This window comes from Malus sylvestris, chromosome 1 (genome assembly GCF_916048215.2).
Source record: "Malus sylvestris chromosome 1, drMalSylv7.2, whole genome shotgun sequence".
NCBI lineage: Eukaryota > Viridiplantae > Streptophyta > Magnoliopsida > Rosales > Rosaceae > Malus > Malus sylvestris.
The window spans coordinates 29,966,339-29,990,378 of record NC_062260.1 but is presented as its reverse complement, the minus strand read 5'-3'; the positions used below and the strand labels follow the sequence as shown (position 1 = coordinate 29,990,378).

Sequence of the window (24,040 nt, the reverse complement as noted above, 5' to 3'; positions counted from 1 at the left end):
CTTGGTGTATTTAACACAATACGTTGAAATGAAGCAAAGCTTGTTTATTGATATATTCGATAAGTTACAAATATATACATATACATGAATCAAAATAAACAAACAAGAGGGAGCATTCACAAAGGTTGCTCATGAGAAGTCTCAGCAGTCGGCAGAGCCCCAGAAAGAGTAGGCATCGGAGGGTGATCATTCAGAGCCTTAGTACTGGGCAGAACCCCAGAAGGAGAAGGCACCGAAGGTTGATCATTTGGAGCTTCATTACGCAGTACAACCCCAGAAGACAAAGGCAATAAATGCCTTTGGAACAAACCCATAAACCTCTGATGATCAAGCAAAATCTGACCATCAGATTCTTGCAACTGGTCAAGCTTCATCTTCATGTTTGTAACATAGTCATTTGCGAGCCTGTGCAACTGTTTATTCTCATGCTTGAGCCCTCTGATCTCTTGTTTGAGACTTATCACTTCAGCCGCCAATGATTCAACTTGGCAGGTTCGAGCAAATAGGTGTTGGGCCATATCAGACACAGAACCTGCACACTGAACAATGAGAGTTAAAGAATCCTTAACAGCCAACTCATCAGACCGTTTGGAAAGTAGTCTGTTATTTTTTGGAGTGAGAATGTTCCTGGCCACCACCGCAGTGGTCATATCATTCTTCGTCACAGAGTCCCTAACGGTAAGAGGACCAGTAGGAGATAAGAAGGATGGGCGCCATATGTTGTCTTGAGAAGGCATAGCTACCTCTTCACCAAAGTTTAAGTCAAAACGACGGTCGGATAGACCAGACATTATCAGAAATAATGAAGGAGAAATGGAGTGCAATAAATCTCTGAAGTAAGGGGAAAATTCCTACAAGCAATAACTATCTGAATGTACTCCTGGCATACAATTGGTGCCCTTATAAAGAAAGGGCAACAGGGCTGTTGGTTCAAAAATTGAAGAGGCACCACTCTCTGGATTTCGAAGAGGCACCACTCTTCGGATTTCGAAGAGGCACCACTTTCCACACGCAACCAACGATCTCTGACAAAGTTTAGACACATAAATTTTGAAGGTCCAACTACCCTACTATTACCCACAAGGGTAAAGGAACAGCACCACTGCTTGATAACTAGAAAGTCCCAATGTGTGTCAACCTCCATGCTCCGTGGTAAGGCAAACTGGCAAAAATACCCAACCTTTACTCACATTCGAGAAAACACTCGCAACAAGATTGCTTGCTCAAAAATCGAAGAGGAACTACTCTCCAAATCTCGAGAGTGAGACTCCCAACAGGATTACTTTCTCAAAAGTCGAAGAGACACTGCTCTCTGAATCTCAAGAGTCAGACTTCTAACAAGATTACTTTCTCAAAAATCGAAGAGGCACCGTTCTCTGAATCTCAAGAGCCAGATCCCCAACAAGATTGCTTGTTTGAAAACCGAAGAGGCACCGCTATCTGAACTTCGAGAACCAGATTTCCTTGGATAAAGCTTGTCTACAATCTTCACACGCAACATCAGCTTTCCAGATACCACAGACCACTTTTTCAAAGCGCTCTGACAAAGTTAAAACATGTGAAACTTGCAGCTCCCACTATATTGCTATGACCAAGAAGGGTAAAGGAATAACATTATTACTTGCTCAAAAATCGAAGAGACACCGCCCTCCGAATCTTGAGAGCCAGACTTCCAACATGATTACTTTCTCAAAAATCGAAAAGGCACCGCTCTCCGAATCTCAAGAGCCAGACTCCCAACATGATTGCTTTCTCAAAAATCGAAGAGGCACCGCTCTTCGAATCTCGAGAGCCAGATCCCCGACAAGATTGCTTGTTCGAAAACCGAAGAGGCATCGCTCTTCGAACTTCAAGAGCCAAATTTCCTTGGATAAAGCTGCAATCTTCACACACAACATCAGCTTTCCAGATACCACATACCACTTTTTCAAAGTGCTCTGACAAAGTTAAAACACGTGAAGCTTGCAGCTTCCACTACATTGCTACGACCAAGAAGGGTAAAGGAATATCATTACTACTTGTTGTTAGGGAGACTCCTATATATGTCGACCTTTATTCTCCACGGACAGGCAGACCTGCAAAAATGCTCAACCCTTCCTCATATCTGAGAGGGCGCTCCCAACGAAGTCTCTCGAAATACTCAGCTTCTTTTCTTCCCGATAATACCTCTGCAAACAAGCCACACCAAAGCAAGAGTATCTCATATCATCAGGGTTAAAAGCAAGAGTATCCCATATCATGTTTTTTCCTTTGGCCTTGTTCTTACCTGCAAGACAAAGAGAAAGAGAGCAATCAATCAGCACTTGGAATCAAGCTTCCAATCAGGAACTAACTGCCTGGAACCCCTTGCCTGATTACTTACCTGACATTACTCTCGAGTACTCATCTTCAACATCTTATGCTTCCAGAGAAGATACTATATCTGCCTGAGGAACAGATAGGGCAAGTGAGAAGGATACAAGGAAGCATGTGGAGAGAAGCGTAACAGAACACATGCCGATACATCTATAACTTCGTCAACAGCAAAAGTATCCCATATCATCAAGGTCGAATGCACTCTTGATTTGATGGACTTGTTTTAACCCTCAAATTCTTGAGTCGGCTTTATACTCTGAAGGAAACCAGAAAACCCTCTAGCCCAGTTCAAGAATAAGCCTGTGGAAAGTTACTTCTTCAAAAGCAAAAGTATCTCATATCATCTCTTTTTCATTTGCTTCTTCTTATCCTTATTGCTGTTTACGACATAAGGAAAAGGAGAACAATCAACCGGAAGCCGAAGTCGAACCTCATATCCAGGTTGCTTACTTAGAAGTCTGATTGCTTACCTTGCCTGTTACCTCTTTCGGCAAATCTCCTAGCTCAGCGACTTGGAGGACTCTTACTATAGGGTTTTGTATTGCACTTGACCAAGCCCGAAACTACAAGTAAGCTTCAAGTGAAATTGATACATTACCTTGTGCATCTTCATCAATTAAAGATACCACCCCTGGATGGAGGAAAAGTACTTCCAGAGAAGATGTCACATCTACGTATGAGACAGATAAGACAAGTGAAAATGATACCACACTTCAGTACTTAGAAGTTTCATGATTACTCAATGGCTTGGATCTTGCAAATCCCCAACCAATGAGCTTCCCTCACTCGGGAACTTAGGGGAGCCCTATTTGTACCATACTTGACCAATCCCGAAACTATTGAGCACCGGTCAACGTTATACCGTCAAGGACCCATAAGAGTTTCCCTCCAACCAGGAGGCCAATCACAGTGCGACACGTGTCGACATCAGAAGCCAATCATAGCACGACAGGTGTCAACATCAGAAGCCAATCACAACACGACATGTGTCAATGTCAGAATGAAACTAGAAACTCTCTTCTATAAATAGAGATCATTCTCTCAAAATATTTCCTAATGTTATTGGTACTAAATCATTCACTAGTACTCACTAAAGGAGAGATTGAACCTATGTACTTGTATAAATCCTTCACAATTAATGAGAACTCCTATACTCCGTGGACAAAGCCAATCTGGGTGAACCACGTACATCTTGTGTTTACTTCCCTGTTCCTATCTATTTACATACTTATCCACACTAGTAACCGAATCAATCTAGCAAATGTCACAAACTTAACATTTTCTGTTGTACCAAAGTCCTTACTGATTTTGTGCATCAACAATTAGAATAAGTTTGTACCCATTAAATTTTTATAAAAAAATTTCAATTTTTTAAGCTTATATGTATCCATTCTTAAATATACCAATTTGTTAAAAATGTACCCTTTTTAATTTAAAATGTACCCTTTTTTTTTTATATAAAATTTCATTCAATCTTTTCTCTAATCCATTTTTAAACTTATATGGATACATTCTATTTTTGTTGATTTTGAGAATGTATCCATGTCAAGTTTAATAGAAGAAATTTAATAATGTTATTACGGCTTTTTTTTTTTTGGGTGCTTTTGAAAAATGCACTCATGCTTTGGTACAATAATTTTTTGGTTAGTTTTGATGAACGTACCCATGTACACACACACACACACACATATATACATATATACACATACACAATATATTGAAGAGTATAATTCATCTTTAATATTTTTAATCCCATAAAATATGGGTTTCATTTAAAATCTCATTAATATAAATAACTACAAATTTTATTTTTAATTTAAAAATATAATAACCTACATAAAAATACATTATTACATTAATGTCAGGAACTTCAATCAAAAGTTAAAAACCACCAAGATTTCAATCAATGAACATTGGTAGTTAAGGACCGCATCCAAAGTGTCCCTTTTATTTATTGGCCGAGTGAACTTCATTATGTAATAGATGTCTTGAAAATAGATTTATTTTCTTTCTTGATTTACCTCTCATTTGTCTGACCAGCTTGAAAGATTTTTTTCTTCTTTCAGCTATAAATCTTGATATGTGGGTTGGAGAATTTGATTTGATAGGTTTAGTGCTTAATTTATGGAGCCAACAAATTACACATGGCTTGAATTAATTATAGGAAATTTTAACGAAAAGCTTTCAGTACTATTCACTTTAATGAAAAAATCACATTTTTACACTAAAAAGTCAATCATGGTACTATTCACTTTACCATTTATTTTGTCTTTATCGTTAAAACTCAAAGTTTTCAAATCATTTTCATTAGTTTTTCTTTAATTATAACTAGCATTTACTTACACATTTTGTGTGTATGAATATTTTTTTTTTTAAACTGAAAATTTAACTTTCCCCATCCAAACTCATTTTTCCCAGCCTCTAGCCCATCATATAATATTTATCCGAATAAAACCCAATGATTAGGATCCAACTAAGCAACTTACCAAATTAAGTTTGTGTGTCCGTTTTTATATCTAAGCCAGTATGAAAAGTTCTTGTAATTTTGTTTTAATTGATCACCAGCATTGAATTTGGCAAGGTATTATAGCCATGAAATATGGTTCTAGATGAATGAGTTAATTTGGAAATTTTTTTAATTTCGACAATAAATTTCAATTTGAATATACCTAATTTTGTTTATTTTCAACGATATCTATTGTTTAATTATATGAAAATAATTTACCTACTATGAAAATTAATTTCATGGAAACAATCTCTATTTCTTAATTTTATACCTGCAATTTAATTACATGAAAATAGTTTACCTACTATGAAAATTAATTTTTTGAAAACAATATATATTGTTTAATTTCATGAAAATAATTTACCTACTATATAATTACACGAAAAAATTTACCTACTGACACGCCCCAATCCCGATATCCCCAAATACCAGGATATGCACGTGTTGGCCGACACCTGAGGGTGACGAAGACATTTTAAACATGCATGCGAATAAAATACGTAATTAGAAATGAACATACCAATGCAAAACCATGTTCAGAGCATACAACTAATCAAGAATAATGTAAAAGAATTAATAGAGAAAGTACGAACAAAGGAGTGGGTCCTACACCGAGAAGGAAACTCGAAGATACCTATGCCGAAGTGCTATGATGCTAGGATCCTATGCCTTGATTCTAACTCCTAAGGGGGTGTAAAACAAAATGGTGAATGGATCAAAGTTTATAATAATAATACTAATAATAAGAAAACCATTTTCTTTTTTAACATACTAACCCCTTGTTTTGAAAACACATATAATATTACATAATAGATTTTCTGAAAACTTTAGCATGCCATGAAATGCGTTCGTAAAACAAGTACGAGTAAAACAGTGCTCAGTAAGAGTAATATTGTTGCCCGAAGGCAAATTCATAAATCTCATCAATACTATACTCACTAGGGGTAAGATAGTCGCTCAAAGACAGTACATGTCCATCACCCCAAGGTGAAGCTGAATAAAATAGCATAACATACACATCTACACTAGTTGTGGCTGGTGAAGCTGACCGACACTGGTTTCGCCAATGAAACTGGGGGTATATCATAAATATCATCAACTGTGTCCTATGGCCATAGACGTCATACCCGTGTTGTGTGTATGTGCAGTATAATAACTCACTAGCTATGAACATAAAACATTTGTCAAAATCTTATATTAAAACACCGGAGCTCAAAAGCTCAAAACCTCATTTCATAAACCATAGTAAGTCATATCGTAAATCCGTAAAATAAATCATATTCGAAATACATAGAATTTCATATATGAAAATCCAATAATTCGTAACTTTTAGTAAAGCGTAACTTCGATAGATCATAAATAATGCATAAAGCGTGAAATCAATAAATAATGCTTTTCGTGAATGCAATCCTAATATTTTATAAAAACATGCAAATTAAGAAAGGGTATACTCACATATATTTTGTTGTCCAGGAGCCGCTCAAGCTAGCGAGGATGAAGTCACATCCTGCCGATGCACCTATCCTTTGAGTCCATTTAGTAAAACTCTACCTAAATGATAGCCTTTAGGAAAACGGACAATGGATTCGGATTCGGCATGTTGAAAAACCTAAGGAGGGACCTCGGGTTCCCCCACGCGCTGCCGCATATGGCGGTTTTCGACGAACAAAAACCACGAATTCTAACCAACTCCAAAATTCACCAATTTTTACAGGAATGTAGAGCTCATTAAGAGGAAGAACTTTCATCTTGGGCCGAAGTCCAATTCGGCCGGGAAGTGGCCTGAAAAAGCCTCGATTCGCCATAAACCCTAGAAATTGGTGTTCTCAATTCGACCTCAAAACGAACTCTAACATCTCAACCACTACTTGGTCTTTGTTCCTGAGTTTATGGGGAGTAGATTGGTGGTGGTAATCGACGATGAGGCTTGCCGAAATGACAGATCGCTATCGTGATGTCCTCGAAGCTGACAGTTTCATTATTTCCAAATCAGAGCCAAAATGACTCAGTTTTTTTATGAGAAGGGAATGTGGGACGATGGTGAGTCGTTTCCAAGCAAGATTCCGACAAAATTCGTCGGAAAAACGACAAAGAAAAAGTTGGGGTTGCCTTGCGGGAACCTGGTCGGGTCGTGGGCCAAATGAAGGTCTGGGTTGGCTAGTTCCTTTTTTCCTTCATTTCCTTCATTTCTCCTTTCTCTCCTCCGTCCATCTCTCTTTTTTCCGTCCTTCTCTCTCCTTATCCCTCCATCCTGGCCACACACGTGGCATCATCTCACTGCTCCACCAAATCTAGAGTCTTCTAGATGATGGTCAAATGACTATTTCGCCCCTAACTTTGCTTGCCTATAACTTTTTCGTTATAATTCCAAATTACATTCAGTTTGTGCTCACGCATTCATAATGACGAGTACTACCAAAATATGCCAAGGAAATGAATCTTACGTGACACGACAAGATGGTCAACAAAAGTTAAAGTTTTTGCCTCGAAGGACATTTTCGTAAATTCATACTTTAAAATTATAAAAATTGTAATAGTTGAAGACGGGTCGTTACACCTACTATGAAAATTAATTTTTTGAAAACAATATGTTTAAGTTTATGAAAATAATTTACCTACTATATAATTACATGAAAATTAATGTGCCTACTTTTAAAAAATTTGTAACAAAATTAATTTACCTACTTCTTTTTATGGTATTAGTATACATAAATGTAGAATATATGTCCGTATATATTTGATCTAATTAGGTTTTGGATTGGAGGAGTTCACACAAAATTAAAAATATATTAAACAAATTAAATGTCTAAAAGAAACGTATAAGAGATTTGGTGGCATGATTTTGTAAATAGACACAAATTCGTGGACATCTTTTATCCAACATGACATCATTTTTAAAATTTGGGTTTTATTTAGAAGTTATAATATATGTGGATTTTTGTCTAGAGTTTTGTCTAGAGTTGAAGAGTTGCAAGGGCATAAATCTAAAGAACCCTCTATCATTCATCTTTATCTTGTCTTGCATTTTAAGTTACTTTAGCTTTCAAAACAAAAATCTAAATTCAGTTTTCATTTTCATTGCTTAGTTAGGGTTCACATAAAGCTAGTAATTTGTAGAGTTCTAATCAATCCATGTGGTTCGACACCCTTACCTGTGTCATTGTACTATCCTTATATTTGCACTTGAAATGAACACAACAAAATTTTGGCGCCGTTGCTGGGGAGGGTTCAATAAAAACAGTAAAATTTAGATATGTGATACTACATTATTGCTTATCATTTTTTTATGTGATAGAAGATTAAATAGTCTTTTCACCCTATTTTTGTTGACAAACAGAGTTCTATTAATTAGTCGTTTAGATAAATATTGTTGATATATTGTTAATATTGTAAATTTTATTGATTTTTATACAAAATCACCCATTTGTATTTATGATTTTTTTATAGAAAAAATTACATGAGTATACTTTTAATACTTAATTGTATATTAAGACAATACTTTTTAAACATTTCAAGGAGACAAAAGTTAATACATATGAAAAATAACTATCATTGCCTTTTTTTGCTCTGGGGTGTAAATTACAAAATTACTCTTTATAGTGAAAAACTTTTTTCCACACTTCTATCTCTACAACTGTTGCTCCTTTCTCTTTTTTTCTCTCTTCAAGAAATATTGGTTCAATTTAATTATTCGTTGAGCTAATTTCTATTTGTACTAATCTAATAGTGGGATTAGAGTTGAAAAAAAAAATCAATCTAATCGGAAATTTTCATATCGAAATATGCGGTCCAACTTTTATCCAGTTTTTTTCCGAAAATGTTTGGATTTATAAGTTTTAGGATTCGAGTAAGGAACTGCGTATACAACAAGGTTTATTATTATAATTGTCATTCTTTTTCAGTTTGGACTTCCAACAAGGTTTATTAGTTAATTCATATCTTGATAATTATAATAATGATTCAGTAGGGCACCATTTGACTGAAGGGCGGATGCACCAAACTAGTAAATGGTTTCTTAATGAATGAATAAACTTGTGGATCTGCGACCTCTACCCAGCTTACCATCCCATTTTCATCTCCAATTGAACAATTAAAGTTTCCATTTAGTTTTAATTATTCTTTAGACGGGTATTATTCCCTTCTTTTTCCTTTTCAAGTTAATGTGCCCTGAAATTGGATCAATTAATGTTCTTGTTGCTTTATAGTATATGATATTCAAATCAAACACGGCGAGAAGCATCTTAGATCCATTTCAATATCGTTATAATTTCTATCCTTTTTCATTGATTCAACGTGTGGGTTGTGTTACAGGTACAAATTCCTAAACTTTTGTACGTTACTTTCTTCCCCACTTTTTCGGTAGCCAAACAGAGCACAAACAAAAAACCAGAAAGGAAAAGCAAAAGGCACATATGGATGAGCAATCAAGAATCCCTTGAAGGAGTCGCAGCGAAAGGGGCAAATACCAAACTGATCGAGTCTTTGACCTTGAAGTAGTAGACGTCGGCGCGGTTGAACTGATTCTGTAAAAATGGTCGAAAAGAAACGGGCAAACACCGAACTAGCCAAGTCTTGGATCTTGAAGTAGTAGACGTCAGCGTGGTTGAACTGATTCTGCAAAAATAGTTGAAGACATATTGAATTGTTTTTACAAAAATGGTAGAAGACAGTGAAATGTTTCTACAAAAATTGTCAAAAATGAGTTGAACTATTCTACAAAAATGGTCGAAGATTGATTGAACTAATTCTACAAAAATGGTCGATGACTTGAACTGATTCTGCAAAAAATGTTTGAGGTGGGTTAAACTGATTTTGCAAAAATTGTCAATGATGGGTTGAACTAATTTTGGAAAAAAAGGTCAACGACTAATTGAACCTATTCTGCAAAAATGGTCAATGATGGGTTGAAATGATTTTGCAAAAATGGTTAAGGACAGGTTGAACTGATTATGCAAAAATAGGAGAGGATTGATTGAACCGATTGTGCAAAAATAGTCGACAACGGATTGAACTGATTCTACTAATAAATGATACAAACTGATTCTACATATAGTTTCAAAATTGATTATGTAGAAATAGTCAAAAATGGGTTAAGCTTATGACATATATTAATTTTGTTGGAGGTGTGAGGGTTGGGGTCTCTTAATAGTCCTAAAGCCTTAGGGGTATGCCTGCTATTTTAAAACAGTGTTTCCATATTTTTTGGATGAGCTTTAGTTGTTTTAATGTTTTTGCTTGTTCTTGATATGTTTAAAAACTAATAAAGAATTTTGAAATATAGTGAAAGTTTTTGTTTTTATATATGAAGCTCCTTTTTTAAAATAGTAATCATATTAATTTTTTTTGTTTTGGGCTTGGGCCAACCCATTGGGGCAACACAAATCACTCATTACGTGTCGCGTCATCATTATGCCACGTAAACAAAATAAAATAATTGCGGTTGCCCCTCACCCCTCCTCACCTCTCCATTCATCTCTCTTTCCCGAGTCCAGACGAGGCCACACAGACACAGAGAGGTAAGCTTCCCCGCCGATCCAGAATTGGGATTGGGATTGGGCGTTTCAATTTAGCACTTACATTTGATACTATCGCATTGTTTTAATTCATCTCTAGGTACTCTAATTGTTTTAGTTCCAACGTGTTGTAATCAATGACTCTGAAATTGTGAGTAAATCTGTCTGATAGATCGATCTGGCGGTTTCTTTCGGTACTCGAATTGTTGAAATTCTGAAATTGATTTTGTGTACTTAGAGCAATGGACCATGCTGAGCTCACGACTGAACAGGTTCGTCCTCCTTCAATCACTTGTTGCCATACTTTCCACGAGAATTGGAAATTGGGAATTACAAGTCGAAATCTCGTCATTGAATTATGTGTAATGTATTGTATTGTATTGTGTCACTGTCTGTCTGTTTGTTTTGGTGATGGAGCTGTTTGATTTCCCATTTTTCCCTTGTCAAGGTTTTGAATAGGGACATCCCATGGGAGACTTACATGACCACTAAGCTCATCACTGGAACCTGCCTTCAGCTCTTGAGGCGCTATGATAAAAGATCCGAGAGCTACAGATCACAGCTTCTCGATGATGTAATTCCTCCTCCTGCTCCTTCCATCTCTATTTCATTTTTGCTTATTTTGATTTGTATGTTCATCCCACACCATGTTGCTCAATGCTGCCTGGCTTCATTCGATCCTTTGCGTTTCCTTAATCTTAGTGGAGATATCTTCTGGATTGGCTGAAAAGATTGATTTATCTTTTTCTTCTGTTTTCTATCTCACCATGATGTTGACAAGCTGTTCAAATGTGGCAGGATGGCCCTGCTTATGTTCAAGTGTTCGTTGGCATTTTACGTGATATTTTCAAGGAAGAAACGGTAGAATATGTCCTTGCTTTAATTGATGAAATGCTTACAGGTAACAAACTGGAACATCTTTTGGATTTCTGATTGCGCGCCCATTCGCAAAGCCAAGAGAAAAAAAGTAAGAAAAAGTAACCATTTTTTCCTTTTCTTTTTGTCCCAGCTAACCCTAAAAGAGCAAGATTGTTCCATGATAGTAGTCTTGCTGATAAAGATATCTATGAGCCTTTCTTGAGGTCAGCACATATTTACCAATTCTGTAACACTCTAAGTAATAGCTTTATCTATGTACAAAAGAAAAGAAAAGAAAAAAAAAACCATCGCGTTTCTTTTCAGATTGCTCTGGAAGGGTAATTGGTTCATACAAGAGAAGAGCTGTAAGATACTTGCTGTAATAGTGAGGTACTCAAACATGACACATCTAAAGTGAAATGCAAATATTCAAAGAATCAACTAAGTGCAGTTTATTTTCATTAATGTTTCCCTTTTAATATAGTGCCAGGCCAAAACCCCAAGATGGCTCTTCTGCAAATGGAGAAGCCTCAAATTCAAAGAGAAAAATAACTACTATTGATGATGTGTTGAAAGGATTGGTGGAATGGCTTTGTGCACAGGTATGCTTTCAGCTTTGGGTTACACATTCTACTAATTGCAACTGGGTCGCTCTTTCGTGTTCACTACCTAGGAAATAGAGCACTTAAATTCCACATTTCCTCAAATTCAATCAGTTACTCTATTGATATCGCGGCTATTACTTAGTGGTTATCAGTTTGGATGATATTGGTTGTCTAAGCATGCTTCTTATGGCATATGTAATTTGCAGTTGAAGAAGCCTTCCCATCCTAGTCGTGGTATCCCAACTGCCATCAATTGCCTTGCAACCTTACTAAAGGAACCTATGGTTAGATCTTCCTTTGTTCAATTAGATGGGGTGAAGTTGCTTGTTCCCTTAATTTCTCCAGCTTCCACCCAACAATCTATTCAGGTAGCTCTAATTGTACTGTGGATAGCTTCCTTATTAGTTCTTGACTTTGTGAATTTTTTATTGACAATATATTTTGTTTCAAACAGCTTCTTTATGAAACATGTCTATGCATCTGGCTCTTATCTTATTATGAACCTGCAATTGAGTACTTGGCTACTTCTAGAACTCTTCCACGACTCATAGAAGTTGTCAAGAGTTCCACAAAGGAGAAGGTGAGGATCTTGACTCTGGGATGCTATATTGTTTCCTTCGAGATTAATTTGTGTATGCTTGTCCATGTTATACTTGTCCTTGTAACAGAGGAGTACATGTAAATTCATCTTTTATTTGTAATATGGGTTTGGTTATTCGTGGTAGGTTGTCAGAGTTGTTGTTTTGACCCTGAGGAACTTGCTCTCAAAAGGGGCATTTGGCACTCAAATGGTGGACCTTGGACTGCCACAAATCGTTCAGAATTTGAAAGCACAAGCATGGAGTGATGAGGTAAGAAACCAAGAGACTGTATGCTTCTTTTGATAGTTTGTATTTTATGTGGTCGGACCGGAAGGAAGGCATTTAGGCTAACTTGGTATAACAAGGTAAATGAAGGGAACCAACTAGCTCGTGGAGCTATTGTTGTTCTAGTACATGCGTTCTTTTAAACTATAAATCATTGGTGTAGTTTCCCAAATGAAATGAAGTTTGTTGTAGGATCTCCTGGAGGGATTAAATCAACTGGAAGAGGGTCTGAAGGATAACATCAAGAAATTAAGTTCTTTTGACAAGTATAAGCAAGAAGTCCTCCTTGGCCATCTTGACTGGTCACCCATGCACAAGGATCCAATATTCTGGCGAGAGAATATTACCAACTTTGAAGATAATGACTTTCAGGTATTAATTTGTTTTTTGCCCAAGATTTCTCTCCTAATTTGCTTTTTTTTTTTTATGTTGTTGTGTGGAAGAAATTAGATTATTTGCTTAATTGTTGGTGTTGTATACTTAATTTCTTGGTCTATTGTGCTTAGTTAAGACAGGGGGGCTGAACTAATCCCTGAAATTATTTGTCCCATAAGATGTGTCGCCCATTTTGTGTTGTTATTAATGGCAACAGGGTATCTGTCATGAGTCATAGGTTATAGGTAAAAATTCGTAGTAGCTACTCAAGGTTGGTCTTGTGTTTTGTTTGTTTGTGTTTTCCTGGATAGCTCTGTTTTTCCAAAACAGTGTTGGCTTCCATCTCATGGAAAAGTGGTAGTAAATTGGGTCTATTTACTTGGTTCTGAAGGCAGTATTAAATTATATGGTGAAAGTAATTGCAGATGCCAGTGCTGTTGACTCTTGAGTAATCTTTTGAAGAAGCTTGTGGCTTCCGTAGTACTAATAATGCATGACCTTGTCTTGCAGATTCTAAGAGTCCTGATTACTATCTTGGACACATCCAGTGATCCTAGGGCATTGGCCGTAGCCTGCTTTGATATCTCACAGTTTGTCCAGCAGCATCCGGCTGGAAGAAGCATAGTGACAGACCTCAAAGCCAAGGAACGTGTGATGAAACTGATGAATCATGAGAGTGCCGAGGTCACAAAAAATGCGCTGCTGTGCATCCAAAGGCTTTTCCTAGGTGCCAAGTATGCTAGCTTTTTGCAGGCTTAGAGATGCATTCCTTTGAATGGCGGAGCCGAGCAATGCGGCAATGGTATTGTCCAAAAGAGATGTTTATGAAGGGCGGGTAGGGGTGTCGCTGTCACAGTAGTAGTGGTTTACATATTATTGTGTTTGAGTAATACATTTCATAGGGCTGTTTGGTTATTTGGAAATTCATCTGTTGCTGTGTTTTTTTAGCTTTCTTGGTTGGTACTTGGTACTGAGCTGTAGAGAAATAAATTCCATCTGTAATCTCGCTGGGGGAATAAAATAAATTTTGTGTATTCGTTGTAGTGTTATGTTTGTTGTCAAGAGTTTACTTTGACCTAAATGCGTCCGTTCCTTGGACTACGTATTGTATGGTACATTGCGATCACTTGATATAAGAAGTTGGTGATAAATTTTTGAAAATGGGCTTAATTTTGCTTTAATCATAATGGGATTTCTTTTTAATGAAAATTATTAAACGATGGGAGGATTGGCCGGTAATGCGTTCTTACTTTGGTTGGAGGAAAGACTTGGCCGCTTATGCGTCCTCACCCTATCAATTAGTGTTAGACTATATTAGGTTTTAAGATTTATGTAACAAATAGATTAATAGGGAGCATCACCCTTTATGATGGTGAGAATTTTTTTATTTTAGTAAGTGCTTTTTTGCTCACAACAATGAAATAAGTGACGATAATGTGTCATGAAAAGAGATGAATTTTCTTATATTGGAATTTTCTTCAACGGGTTTTCATATCAATTGCAATTTTCTTTGCCACCGTATCTAAAGAATAGAGAGAGATGGAAAAAAAGAGTGGGAGTGAGGAGGATAAGGGAAAGGTATGCAAAAGGTGCAAGGAAAGCTACAGAGCCTCCTCTAACACCTCTTTCTCATGCCGCTTCCACCCTTCTTTCTTCGTCTGTCGCCGTCACGACGACCAGAAAAGGTACAGCTCTGACCACTCTCCCCCCTTTCCAATGAGTTCTTTTTTACAGTAATTAATTTAGTTGAGTTTCGATATTTGATTAGTGCAGTGGATGGTTGGTGTGAGAAATTTTGTCTTTGTTTAACTGACTAGTGGATGCCAATTTGCATAAACTCTGTTTCTGAATCATTTGGGTTTACTTTCTTCCCCTTTCGATTTCGATTTCGATTTCGATTTCGGGTTGCATATCACAATTCACAGACTGGAATCAGGAGTTTAGGATGGGGTGTGTGTGGGTGTGCGATAGCATATATTCTCATACTCAAGTAATTCTTTTTGGCCTTGAAGATTCAGTGGATAATAGATTGGATGAAAAGGATTGATCAAGTGAAAATGTACATGTCCCATTGTTCTTTGTCTCTTTCATGTACTGGTTATAAAAACTGTGAATGTTTTCCAGTCGACTAGAAATATTGGGAGAGAGAGATTGGTCTGCAATAACTATGCTTCTATCTTTCCTTACTGGGTTGATGTTTTATTATTCTTGATTGGATTGAAGGTACTATGAATTGGGACCCAACGATCCGCCATACGCTGCCAAGTTCTACGACTGTTGTGGGGCTGAGGATCCTGAGGCATCTGGCTGCACTACCAGTTTCCATGTTTTGTATGATGACGATTGATCCGTGTAACCAAGTTTCTGTATCTCCAATAATGTCATCTCTATTATATGAAAATGAAGTTGATGCAAAATTCTTAATGTCTGAGTGTGCAATAATGGTTGTTTCATGAGGTGATGGTTTGTATATATAGTTTAGATTGCCACGGTTCAGATAAAGTTAGAAGAAAAACAAAGTCATGTAAAGAAAATAAAGGAGGAGACACGATGACGAGGGATATCTAGGCTGGTTGGTGATTGTTATTTTGCCTGTTGCATGTATATAATATGAAGATTTGATTCCATTTCCACCCCATTATAGTCCACCCCTGACCCATATTAATTCTCATATGGTGGGTGGATGACATATATATTCACAGTGTAGAAAAACCAATTAGGTTTTCTATATTGATTACTTAATGAGGTTTACAACGCACACTTATATACATGAGTGCATGCTAAAATAGGTAAGAATAAGTTGACTTACAAGAACAGAAACTAAATATTACAATGATACTTTCCTATACAGCTGCTATATGACCAAATCTTCATCCTTGATTCTTGCAATCTTTAACACTCCCCCTTAAGTTGGAGTGTATGTTGATTACACTCAACTTGCTAAGAAGACTTTCAAACTGGGAGGTACTCAGTGCCTTGGTGAATAAATCTGCCAATTGTTGTAGAGTTCGTACATGAGCAGTTTGGACAACTCCTTCTTGTATCTTTTCTCGAACCAAATGACAATCGATTTCAATATGTTTTGTCCTTTCATGGAACACGGGGTTGGATGCAATATGAAGTGCAGCTTGGTTATCACAAAACAAAATAACTGGTTGTGAGTGATCGACACATAAATCACTAAGCACATACTTCAACGAAGTTATCTCGCAACATGTAGACGCCATGGCTCTATATTCTGCCTCCGCTGTTGATCTCGCTACTGTGGTTTGTTTCTTCGTTTTCCAAGATATGAGTGAATCTCCAAGCATAATGCAATACCCTGAAACTGACCTTCTTGTGTCTTTGCATTTTGCCCAATCTGCGTCGCAATATGCTTTCAACTGAAGTGAGCTTGTTGAGTGAAGCATGATGCCTTGCCCTGGTGACCCTTTTATGTACCTCAAAACTTGGTGCGCTGCATCTAAATGCGGCAGTCTAGGCTTGTCCATGAATTGACTTAAAATGTGGACAGAGTAAACACGATCTGGCCGTGTTATTGCCAAATAAATTAGACGTCCAACAAGTCTTCTATATGCAGATGGCTCTTCCAGTAACTCTTCATCTGTTTGTGTGAGTGTCAAGTTTTGATCCATGGGAAACCGTGCCAACCTTGCTCCAAGAAAACCAGTATCCTCCAATATATCTAAGGCATACTTTCGTTGTGATAATGAGATACCTTGAGATGACATTGCAACTTCGATGCCCAGAAAATACTTCAATTTTCCTAGGTCTTTGAGTTTGAATTTGTTAGCCAAGAACTCATTTGTCTTCTCAATAAATGGTAAATCATTGCCTGCCAATATCACATCATCCACATACACTAGAATAGTAGTAAGGCTGGTACATTTGGATCGGACAAACAAAGAACAATCCGCATTGGACTGGCGATAACCTGCGGCCTTAAGTGCAGAAGAAAGCTTAAGGAACCACTGTCTCGAAGCCTGTTTAAGCCCATAAAGAGACTTCTGAAGTTTGCATACTCGTGTCTCCCCCTTTCGTTCGTATCCAGGTGGAAGTCGCATGTAAACATCCTCAAGTAAATCGCCATGAAGGAAAGCATTATTGACGTCAAGTTGATACAAATGCTAACCTTTGACAGCAGCAACAGCAAGCAATAATAGAACCGTGACTAATTTAGCAACAGGAGCAAATGTCTCGGTGTAATCGAGGCCTTCGACCTATGTATAACCTTTGGCAACCAAGCGTGCTTTGTAGCGTTCCACTGAGCCATCGGGATTGAGTTTGACTTTGTAGACCCATTTGCAGCCGATGGGTTGCTTCCCAGGAGGAAGAGGTTGAAGGGTCCATGTATGGTTAGCTTCAAGAGCAGTAACATCATCGCGCATGGCTTGGCACCATTTAGGATCCTGGATAGCCTGCAGGTAAGTGTGGGGCTCTTTGACAAGGGAAAGAGATGTGGTGAAGGCACAGCGAGTGGGAGACAAGCGAGCATAAGTTAAAGAGTGAGAAAGAGGGTGGGAGGTACTACCTTTATGTGAGCCAACGGTAGAGGTCGATGATTGGTGAGGACAAGAAGGCAGCGGGACACCAACATGAAATTGTTGAAGGTAAGAAGGTGGTCGAGTGATGCGGGAAGACGAACGTCGGGAGAGTTGGGGTGGTAGGGTTGGTGGTATGTCAGCTGGAGAAGGAATGGGGTTTAGAGGTTGAGGTATGGTAGCAGGTGTGGGTACAAGAGGGTTGGGAGTGGTGTCTCTGGGAAGAGAAGGGTCGTCGACGATGGGAGGGGGAGGTGTGGTACTGGGCGGATCAAAAGAGAGATCATCCATGGGAGATAGATATGGTAAGGTTGGTTGAGGGTTGGTATCAGAGTGTTGTGCGGAAGAATGAGTAGAGGGAAAGGTATGTTCACGAAAAAGTACATCACGTGAGACAAAAATTTGACGTGTGTTAAGATCATAGACTTTGTACCCTTTCTTGCCATAGGGGTAACCAAGAAATATGCATGGGGTAGACCTCGCATCAAATTTGGACGGATGATATGGGTGAGTGGATGCAAAACATAAACAGCCAAAAACTTTCAAATGGGAGTATTTAGGTGGTTTATGGAACAAAAGGTCGTGAGGTGTTTTACCATGCAAGACGATGGTGGGCGTACGATTGATGAGATAAGCTGCAGTGAGTATGGCTTCTCCCCAGAAATTGGTAGGTAAGTTTGCTTGAATAAGTAAGGCTCGAGCAACGTTGAAGAGGTGACGATGTTTACGTTCATCCACTCCATTTTGTTGTGGAGTGGCAACACAAGTGGTTTGATGGATAATACCCTTGGTCGAGTAGAATGCAGCAAGATTAAATTCGGGACCATTGTCACTCCTAATGGTTTTCACTTTGTGAGAAAAATGGTTTTCAACGAGATTGATAAAACTTGTCAAATAATGTCGTGTGTCAGATTTGTGTTTCATTAAGTAAATCCAAGTGGAATGAGTGTAGTCATCAACAATTATGAGGAAATAATGTGCTCCAGTGAGTGAAGCAACACGAAACCCCCCCCCCCCAAAATATCCATATGTAATAGTTCAAAAGGCTTACTAGTTTGAAATTGAACTTAATGAAAATTGAGATCTTGTTTGTTTGGCTAGAGGACACACAAGACAATTATTCGAAACAAAAGAACCAATAATAATTTTAGGAAGTGAAGTATGATGAAGGGCTTTGTCAGAGAGATGCCCTAGGCGTTGATGCCAGAGTTGGGATGAAGCTTTCGTAACAGCATGACAAGTGGACAAGGTGGGTCTCTCGTTGGTGTCATCCAAGAAATATAGGCCTTCTCGCTCAGTCCCCGTCCCAATCATCTTCCCCGAACGAAGGTCCTGAATCACACAAAAGTAACTTAGAAAAATGGTGATGCACGAGGACTGATAGGCAAGTTTACTGATAGAGATGGGTTGAGTTGGAACGTGGGGACACAAAGGACATCATGTAAGATAAAATCTGGGGAAAACTGCATGGTTCCTATATGTGTCACATTAGCATAAGAACCATCTGGTAGTTTTACGGTTTTATTTTTAACAGGCACAAAAGAGGTCAGCAAAGTGTGTGAGGAAATTATGTGGTATGTGGCACCGCTATCCAGGATCCATGATGACTTCTAATCATAAGAAGTGAAAGAAAAAGCTTTACCTGAGAGATCATTTAGAGAGGAAATTTTACCAACGTTGTCTGCCTTGGCTTTATTGCCATTGAGCATGGTCAAGATCTGCTTGCATTGGTCATGTGTAAAAGGGAAAGAATTTCCCAAATCTTGCCTTTCAAGGTTGCTTGAAACGTTATTTCCTCTCGGTCGCTGCTGTTTAGAATGACTTCTTTGTTGCTCCGGATCTGTCCTTTTAAGTTTTCGACAATAATCTATCGTATGACCCTTCCATCCACAATAATCACACTTTAAATGGGCACGACAATCTTCAGAGGTGTGATTATCTTTGTTGCAACGAGTACATTTCATATCAGCACCCTTCTTGCTAGAATCTGGTCCTTTTGCAGCAAAGGCAATAGCTTCCTGAACTGGCGTTTTGCCTGTGGTGGTGTTGTGCTGCTTCTCATGTCGTAGCACAAGGGAGTATACTTTGTTGATGGGAGGAAGTGGATCCATCAACAGAATTTGATCCTTTACTGCACTGAATGTTTCATTAAGTCCCATAAGAAATTTAATTGCCTTTTGATTTTGCTGGAATGCCAACACATGTTGCAAAGTGTTGTAGTCGCAATCGGGTAGGCTAATTGCAGCATCTCTCTCATCCCACAACGCCTTGAGTTTGGTGAAGTAGGAACTTACGGTTATTGCTCCTTGGACACAATCATGAATTGCACTTTCAATATGGTATAACTGCATATTGTTTGTTTGAGAAAACCGTTCTTTCAAGTCTTCCTAAACTTGGTATGCAAGGTCATAGTAAATGACGCTTGATTGAAGTTCTGGTGATATTGAATTTACCAACCATGTTTTAACCAGGCTATTACATCGATACCACTGATGCAAGTCTGCTGCAGCAACCTTTTGTTCTGGTTTCTTGAAGGTTCCATCAACAAAACTAAGTTTGATTTTGGCTTTCAATGCACCAATCATCGCCCTGCTCCAAGTGTTGTAGTTGTTTGGAGTGAGCGGCTGAGAAACGAGCATCATTCCCGGCTGATCGGAATGATGCAGGTAATAAGAATGATTAACGTCAAACGTGGTTCCCTCCGTTGAACCAGAGGGCTTGAGTTTGTCATCGTTCTTTGCCATGATAGGCGGCTAGGGTTTGTTATTTTCTTTGGTCCCAAGATTAGTGCTCCAGTACCATGTAGAAAAACCAATTAGGTTTTCTATATTGATTACTTAATGAAGTTTACAACGCACACAAATGTACATGAGTGCATGCTAAAATAGGTAAGAATAAGTTGACTTACAAGAACAGAAACTAAATATTACAATGATACTTTCCTATACAGCTGCTATATGACCAAATCTTCATCCTTGATTCTTGCAATCTTTAACAGTTGGTTTGGCATTGTAATTAGTTTGTATGATAGATTTATTAATTGGAATTGGATCTTGTTTCTTTTTCGGATTTCCTTTTAATGAATAAATTATTGCACTTTTTTTTTTTTTGAAATCGAAGGCCAAATGGGTTATGTGGTTGTCATCCCTGGAGCTCTACAGAGCAGATCAAAATTAATATTTCATTCGTATATGTATGTATGTAAATTAATTAAATATTGTTTTCCACCCAAAGAAAACATTATAACTTAAGGAAACATATATAAATTAAAGGCCAAACGGGTTAGGACTTGGATTGTCTGCCCTCCTAGTTGTGGTGTCATTCCATGCCCTCCTATTTTGTGCGGTCACGGTTAAGCCACGTTAATCTTTTATATTTTTATTATTTTTTGTCTTATTATCTTATTAAAAAATTAATATAAAATATTGACGTGGCTTAACCGTGACCGCACAAAATAGGAGGGCATGGAAGGGCACCATAACTAAGAGGGCAGACAATCCAAGTCCAACGGGTTATGTAGTTGTCATTCATGGGACGAAAATTCATGTTAAACTATGATGTGACAAATAGTTCATAAAAAATTTAGAAAACTTCATTTTAATCCTTGGCAAAGATGACTTTTTGATTAAAACCATGAGTAAGATCAAAATCTAATTTTAGTCCCTTCATACATTAATAACCTCATTTATTAATTATATTTTGATTTTTTAATTATTCATCGTTTTCTTTCTAATTTTTAATGTATTAATTTTATTTCATTATAATTTTTATTTTCATTTCATTCATCGTAATATATTTGTTGTGAACATTTAGATAAACTAATTTTTGTTATACAATATATTTTGATGTACTTTATCTTCTTCATTTAGGTATATTAAATTCATTATAATACATTTCGGTGCATACATTTAGGTACACACATTTCGGTACATACATTTCGATACAAACATTTAGGTACATTAGTTCAATATAATACATTTTCGGTACTAACATTTCAGTGCATACATTTCGGTACATACATTTAGGTACATTAATTTAATATTACTACATTTCGGTACATATATTTAGGTACATACATTTAAATATATTAGTTCAATATAATATATTTCGATACTAACATTTAGGTACATTAATTGAGTCTTTCAAGTTTGAAGAATGTTAAATAAAATTAATAAATTAAAAAACTCTTTTTTGGTCAAAAAATAAATTAAAATTTGTGTATTAATAAATTTAAATATTTAATAGGAAACATTAAATAAAATGCACATTAAATATTTTGAATTAAGGGCACATTAGGGACTAAAATTAATATTTAATCTAACACCAGATTTTTTTTAAATTTTAATCTTCTTGAGGGATTAAAGTTCAAAAACCCCTAAAAAATTTTACTTGAGATAGTCTTCTTAGCATTTCTCAAATAAGAAAGATCAACTTTAACCTAACTAATACAATTTAATCATAATTGCTTCATTTCCAATCTAAAGTAATTTGCCTCAACTTCAAGATAAAATGAACGTTTTGTTCGTCGGTTTGCTAGTCCGCTTCCCACCTTACAAAACCCGAAAGGTGTTTCCTTTATCCCCACTTTTTTTAACCCCATCATCCATGTAAACTGTAAAGCACTGCAAGTAAATTGAAAAATTCAATTGGCAATTGGCACGCTATTGCTGGTGTGCGTAATTGGGGGCCCTAGGCGATCTTTCTAAGTGGGGCTCTAGAATTTTTTGATTCTCAACTCATTGTACATTAATATGTATAAAAAATAATTATCTAAATACATAAAAAGTTTATTTTTACATCAAATATCATTAATATCAAGTCTATTTTTATATCAAATATGATTAAAATTAATATCAAATATTGCCAAGTACTTCTATTTTTTTTCTATTTTTTGGAGACCTAGACATATACTTTCTGTTTTTGATAGTAGGCTTACTATTATGGTGAGAGACATGATAACGAACTGGTTTCCATGAAAATACAAAGATTTAGAATATGAAAGAGAGATGGGAGGGAAGGGACAGAGAGAATTTAGGATTCATATTAGCTGTTGTGAGGGATGCTAGCCACGCCAGAAACAATTTTCTGTGTACTACTTTCCTACAATGCAGGTAAAATCGAATCCATGCTGTAATATTAAAACAAGAGAAGTTTAACGAAAAGCTTATGGTACTGTTCAAGTCATTCATGGTACTATTCACTTTATCCTTATCGTCAAAACTCAAAGTTTTCAAGTTATTTTCATTAGTTTTCCTTTAAAACAACCGTTGTTTTCCACCATAACACAACAAATGAATAATTGATATTTCATTACCCAACCATATAAAATAATTTTTTTTTGGAACCCCTAGGCGGCCACCTAATATTTTTTTTTTCTCGGATAATTCTTTTAATAGGTCAACCTTGGGAGGCAATATTCCAGTCTACAATTTGGAAAGTGTACACACATGATATGAGATTTCTCGGATGTCTACTATGGAAATGAGAAGAAACATGTAAGAGAAGCAATGAAGAATGAGAAAAAACGAATACAAGAGAACGCCCATATATTAACAGAATATCTTTATTTTTTAAGTATTGCCTAATACACAAATCCTATGGGACTCCACATTTCTTAGTTGTTTGTAAAGACGTTAGTAAAATTTATAGTGTTTATTCTTTGGAGTAAATTGTAGTTATCATTCTTTAACTTTAACTCAATTAGAGTAATGATCACTTAATTAAAAATTCATTATCATTGGTCTTTCAACTTATCAAAACGTGCAGCTATAGTCCCTCAATTAAAAATTCATTATTATTGGTCTTTCAACTTTAATTCAACTGGAGAAATGATTCGTTAACTTTAATCTAATTGTAGCAATGGTCTTTCCAACATAACTCGTTTTGACAAAAATTTTGACGTAGTTGACGAAAATGACCATAATTACACACTTTGATGAGTTGAGGGACTCTAATTATATAAATGGTTATTCTAACATAACTTATTTTGACAAATTTTGATGAAATTGATGAAAATGACTATAGCTACACATTTTGATAAGTTGAGGGATCAATGGTAATGAATTTTTAGTTGATGGACCATTGCTCCAATTTGATTAAAGTTAAGAGATCATTGCTACAATTTACTCTTATTCTTTGTAGTAAACATGTCATTTATTTCTATTAAAATAAAGAAAGACTAAAAAAGGGAAAGAAAACAGTGAAAGTGTTCCATCCACTTTTAATTTTTATTTCTTTGGCCGTGAATTCAAATTATACTTCTTTTGGCTATTATACAGGAGCAATATACTTTTTTACCCAAAAAAAAAAAAGCATTAATTCTCTGATAAATTTCAGTTGTTTACAAATAAGGAGGACCCAGTCTCCTACTCGTATTCGTTTTTACTGAAGGGTGTGCAATCTATGCACAACTTTTTGACTT

General features: G+C 36.7%; 3 protein-coding genes across 3 annotated transcripts; 2 read left to right on the top strand and 1 right to left on the bottom strand.

Moving 5' to 3' along the window:
* The first annotated feature begins 10,269 nt into the window (after positions 1-10,269).
* LOC126626116 (V-type proton ATPase subunit H-like) lies at positions 10,270-14,112 on the top strand. Its single transcript, XM_050295335.1, has 12 exons — positions 10,270-10,377; positions 10,547-10,646; positions 10,823-10,948; positions 11,173-11,275; positions 11,384-11,456; positions 11,557-11,622; positions 11,717-11,834; positions 12,044-12,205; positions 12,292-12,417; positions 12,563-12,688; positions 12,896-13,075; positions 13,589-14,112. The coding sequence occupies exons 2-12, from the start codon at positions 10,617-10,619 to the stop codon at positions 13,835-13,837; spliced, it is 1,359 nt and encodes a 452-aa protein (XP_050151292.1). The 5' UTR covers positions 10,270-10,377; positions 10,547-10,616; the 3' UTR covers positions 13,838-14,112.
* Positions 14,113-14,528: 416 nt separating this feature from the next.
* LOC126626134 (uncharacterized) lies at positions 14,529-15,502 on the top strand. Its single transcript, XM_050295358.1, has 2 exons — positions 14,529-14,763; positions 15,302-15,502. The coding sequence occupies exons 1-2, from the start codon at positions 14,618-14,620 to the stop codon at positions 15,423-15,425; spliced, it is 270 nt and encodes an 89-aa protein (XP_050151315.1). The 5' UTR covers positions 14,529-14,617; the 3' UTR covers positions 15,426-15,502.
* Positions 15,503-15,948: 446 nt separating this feature from the next.
* On the bottom strand, positions 15,949-17,142 carry LOC126615532 (uncharacterized mitochondrial protein AtMg00810-like). Its single transcript, XM_050283360.1, has one exon. It carries the CDS (start codon positions 17,140-17,142, stop codon positions 15,949-15,951), a length of 1,194 nt encoding a protein of 397 aa, XP_050139317.1.
* Between the last annotated feature and the right edge of the window lie 6,898 nt (positions 17,143-24,040).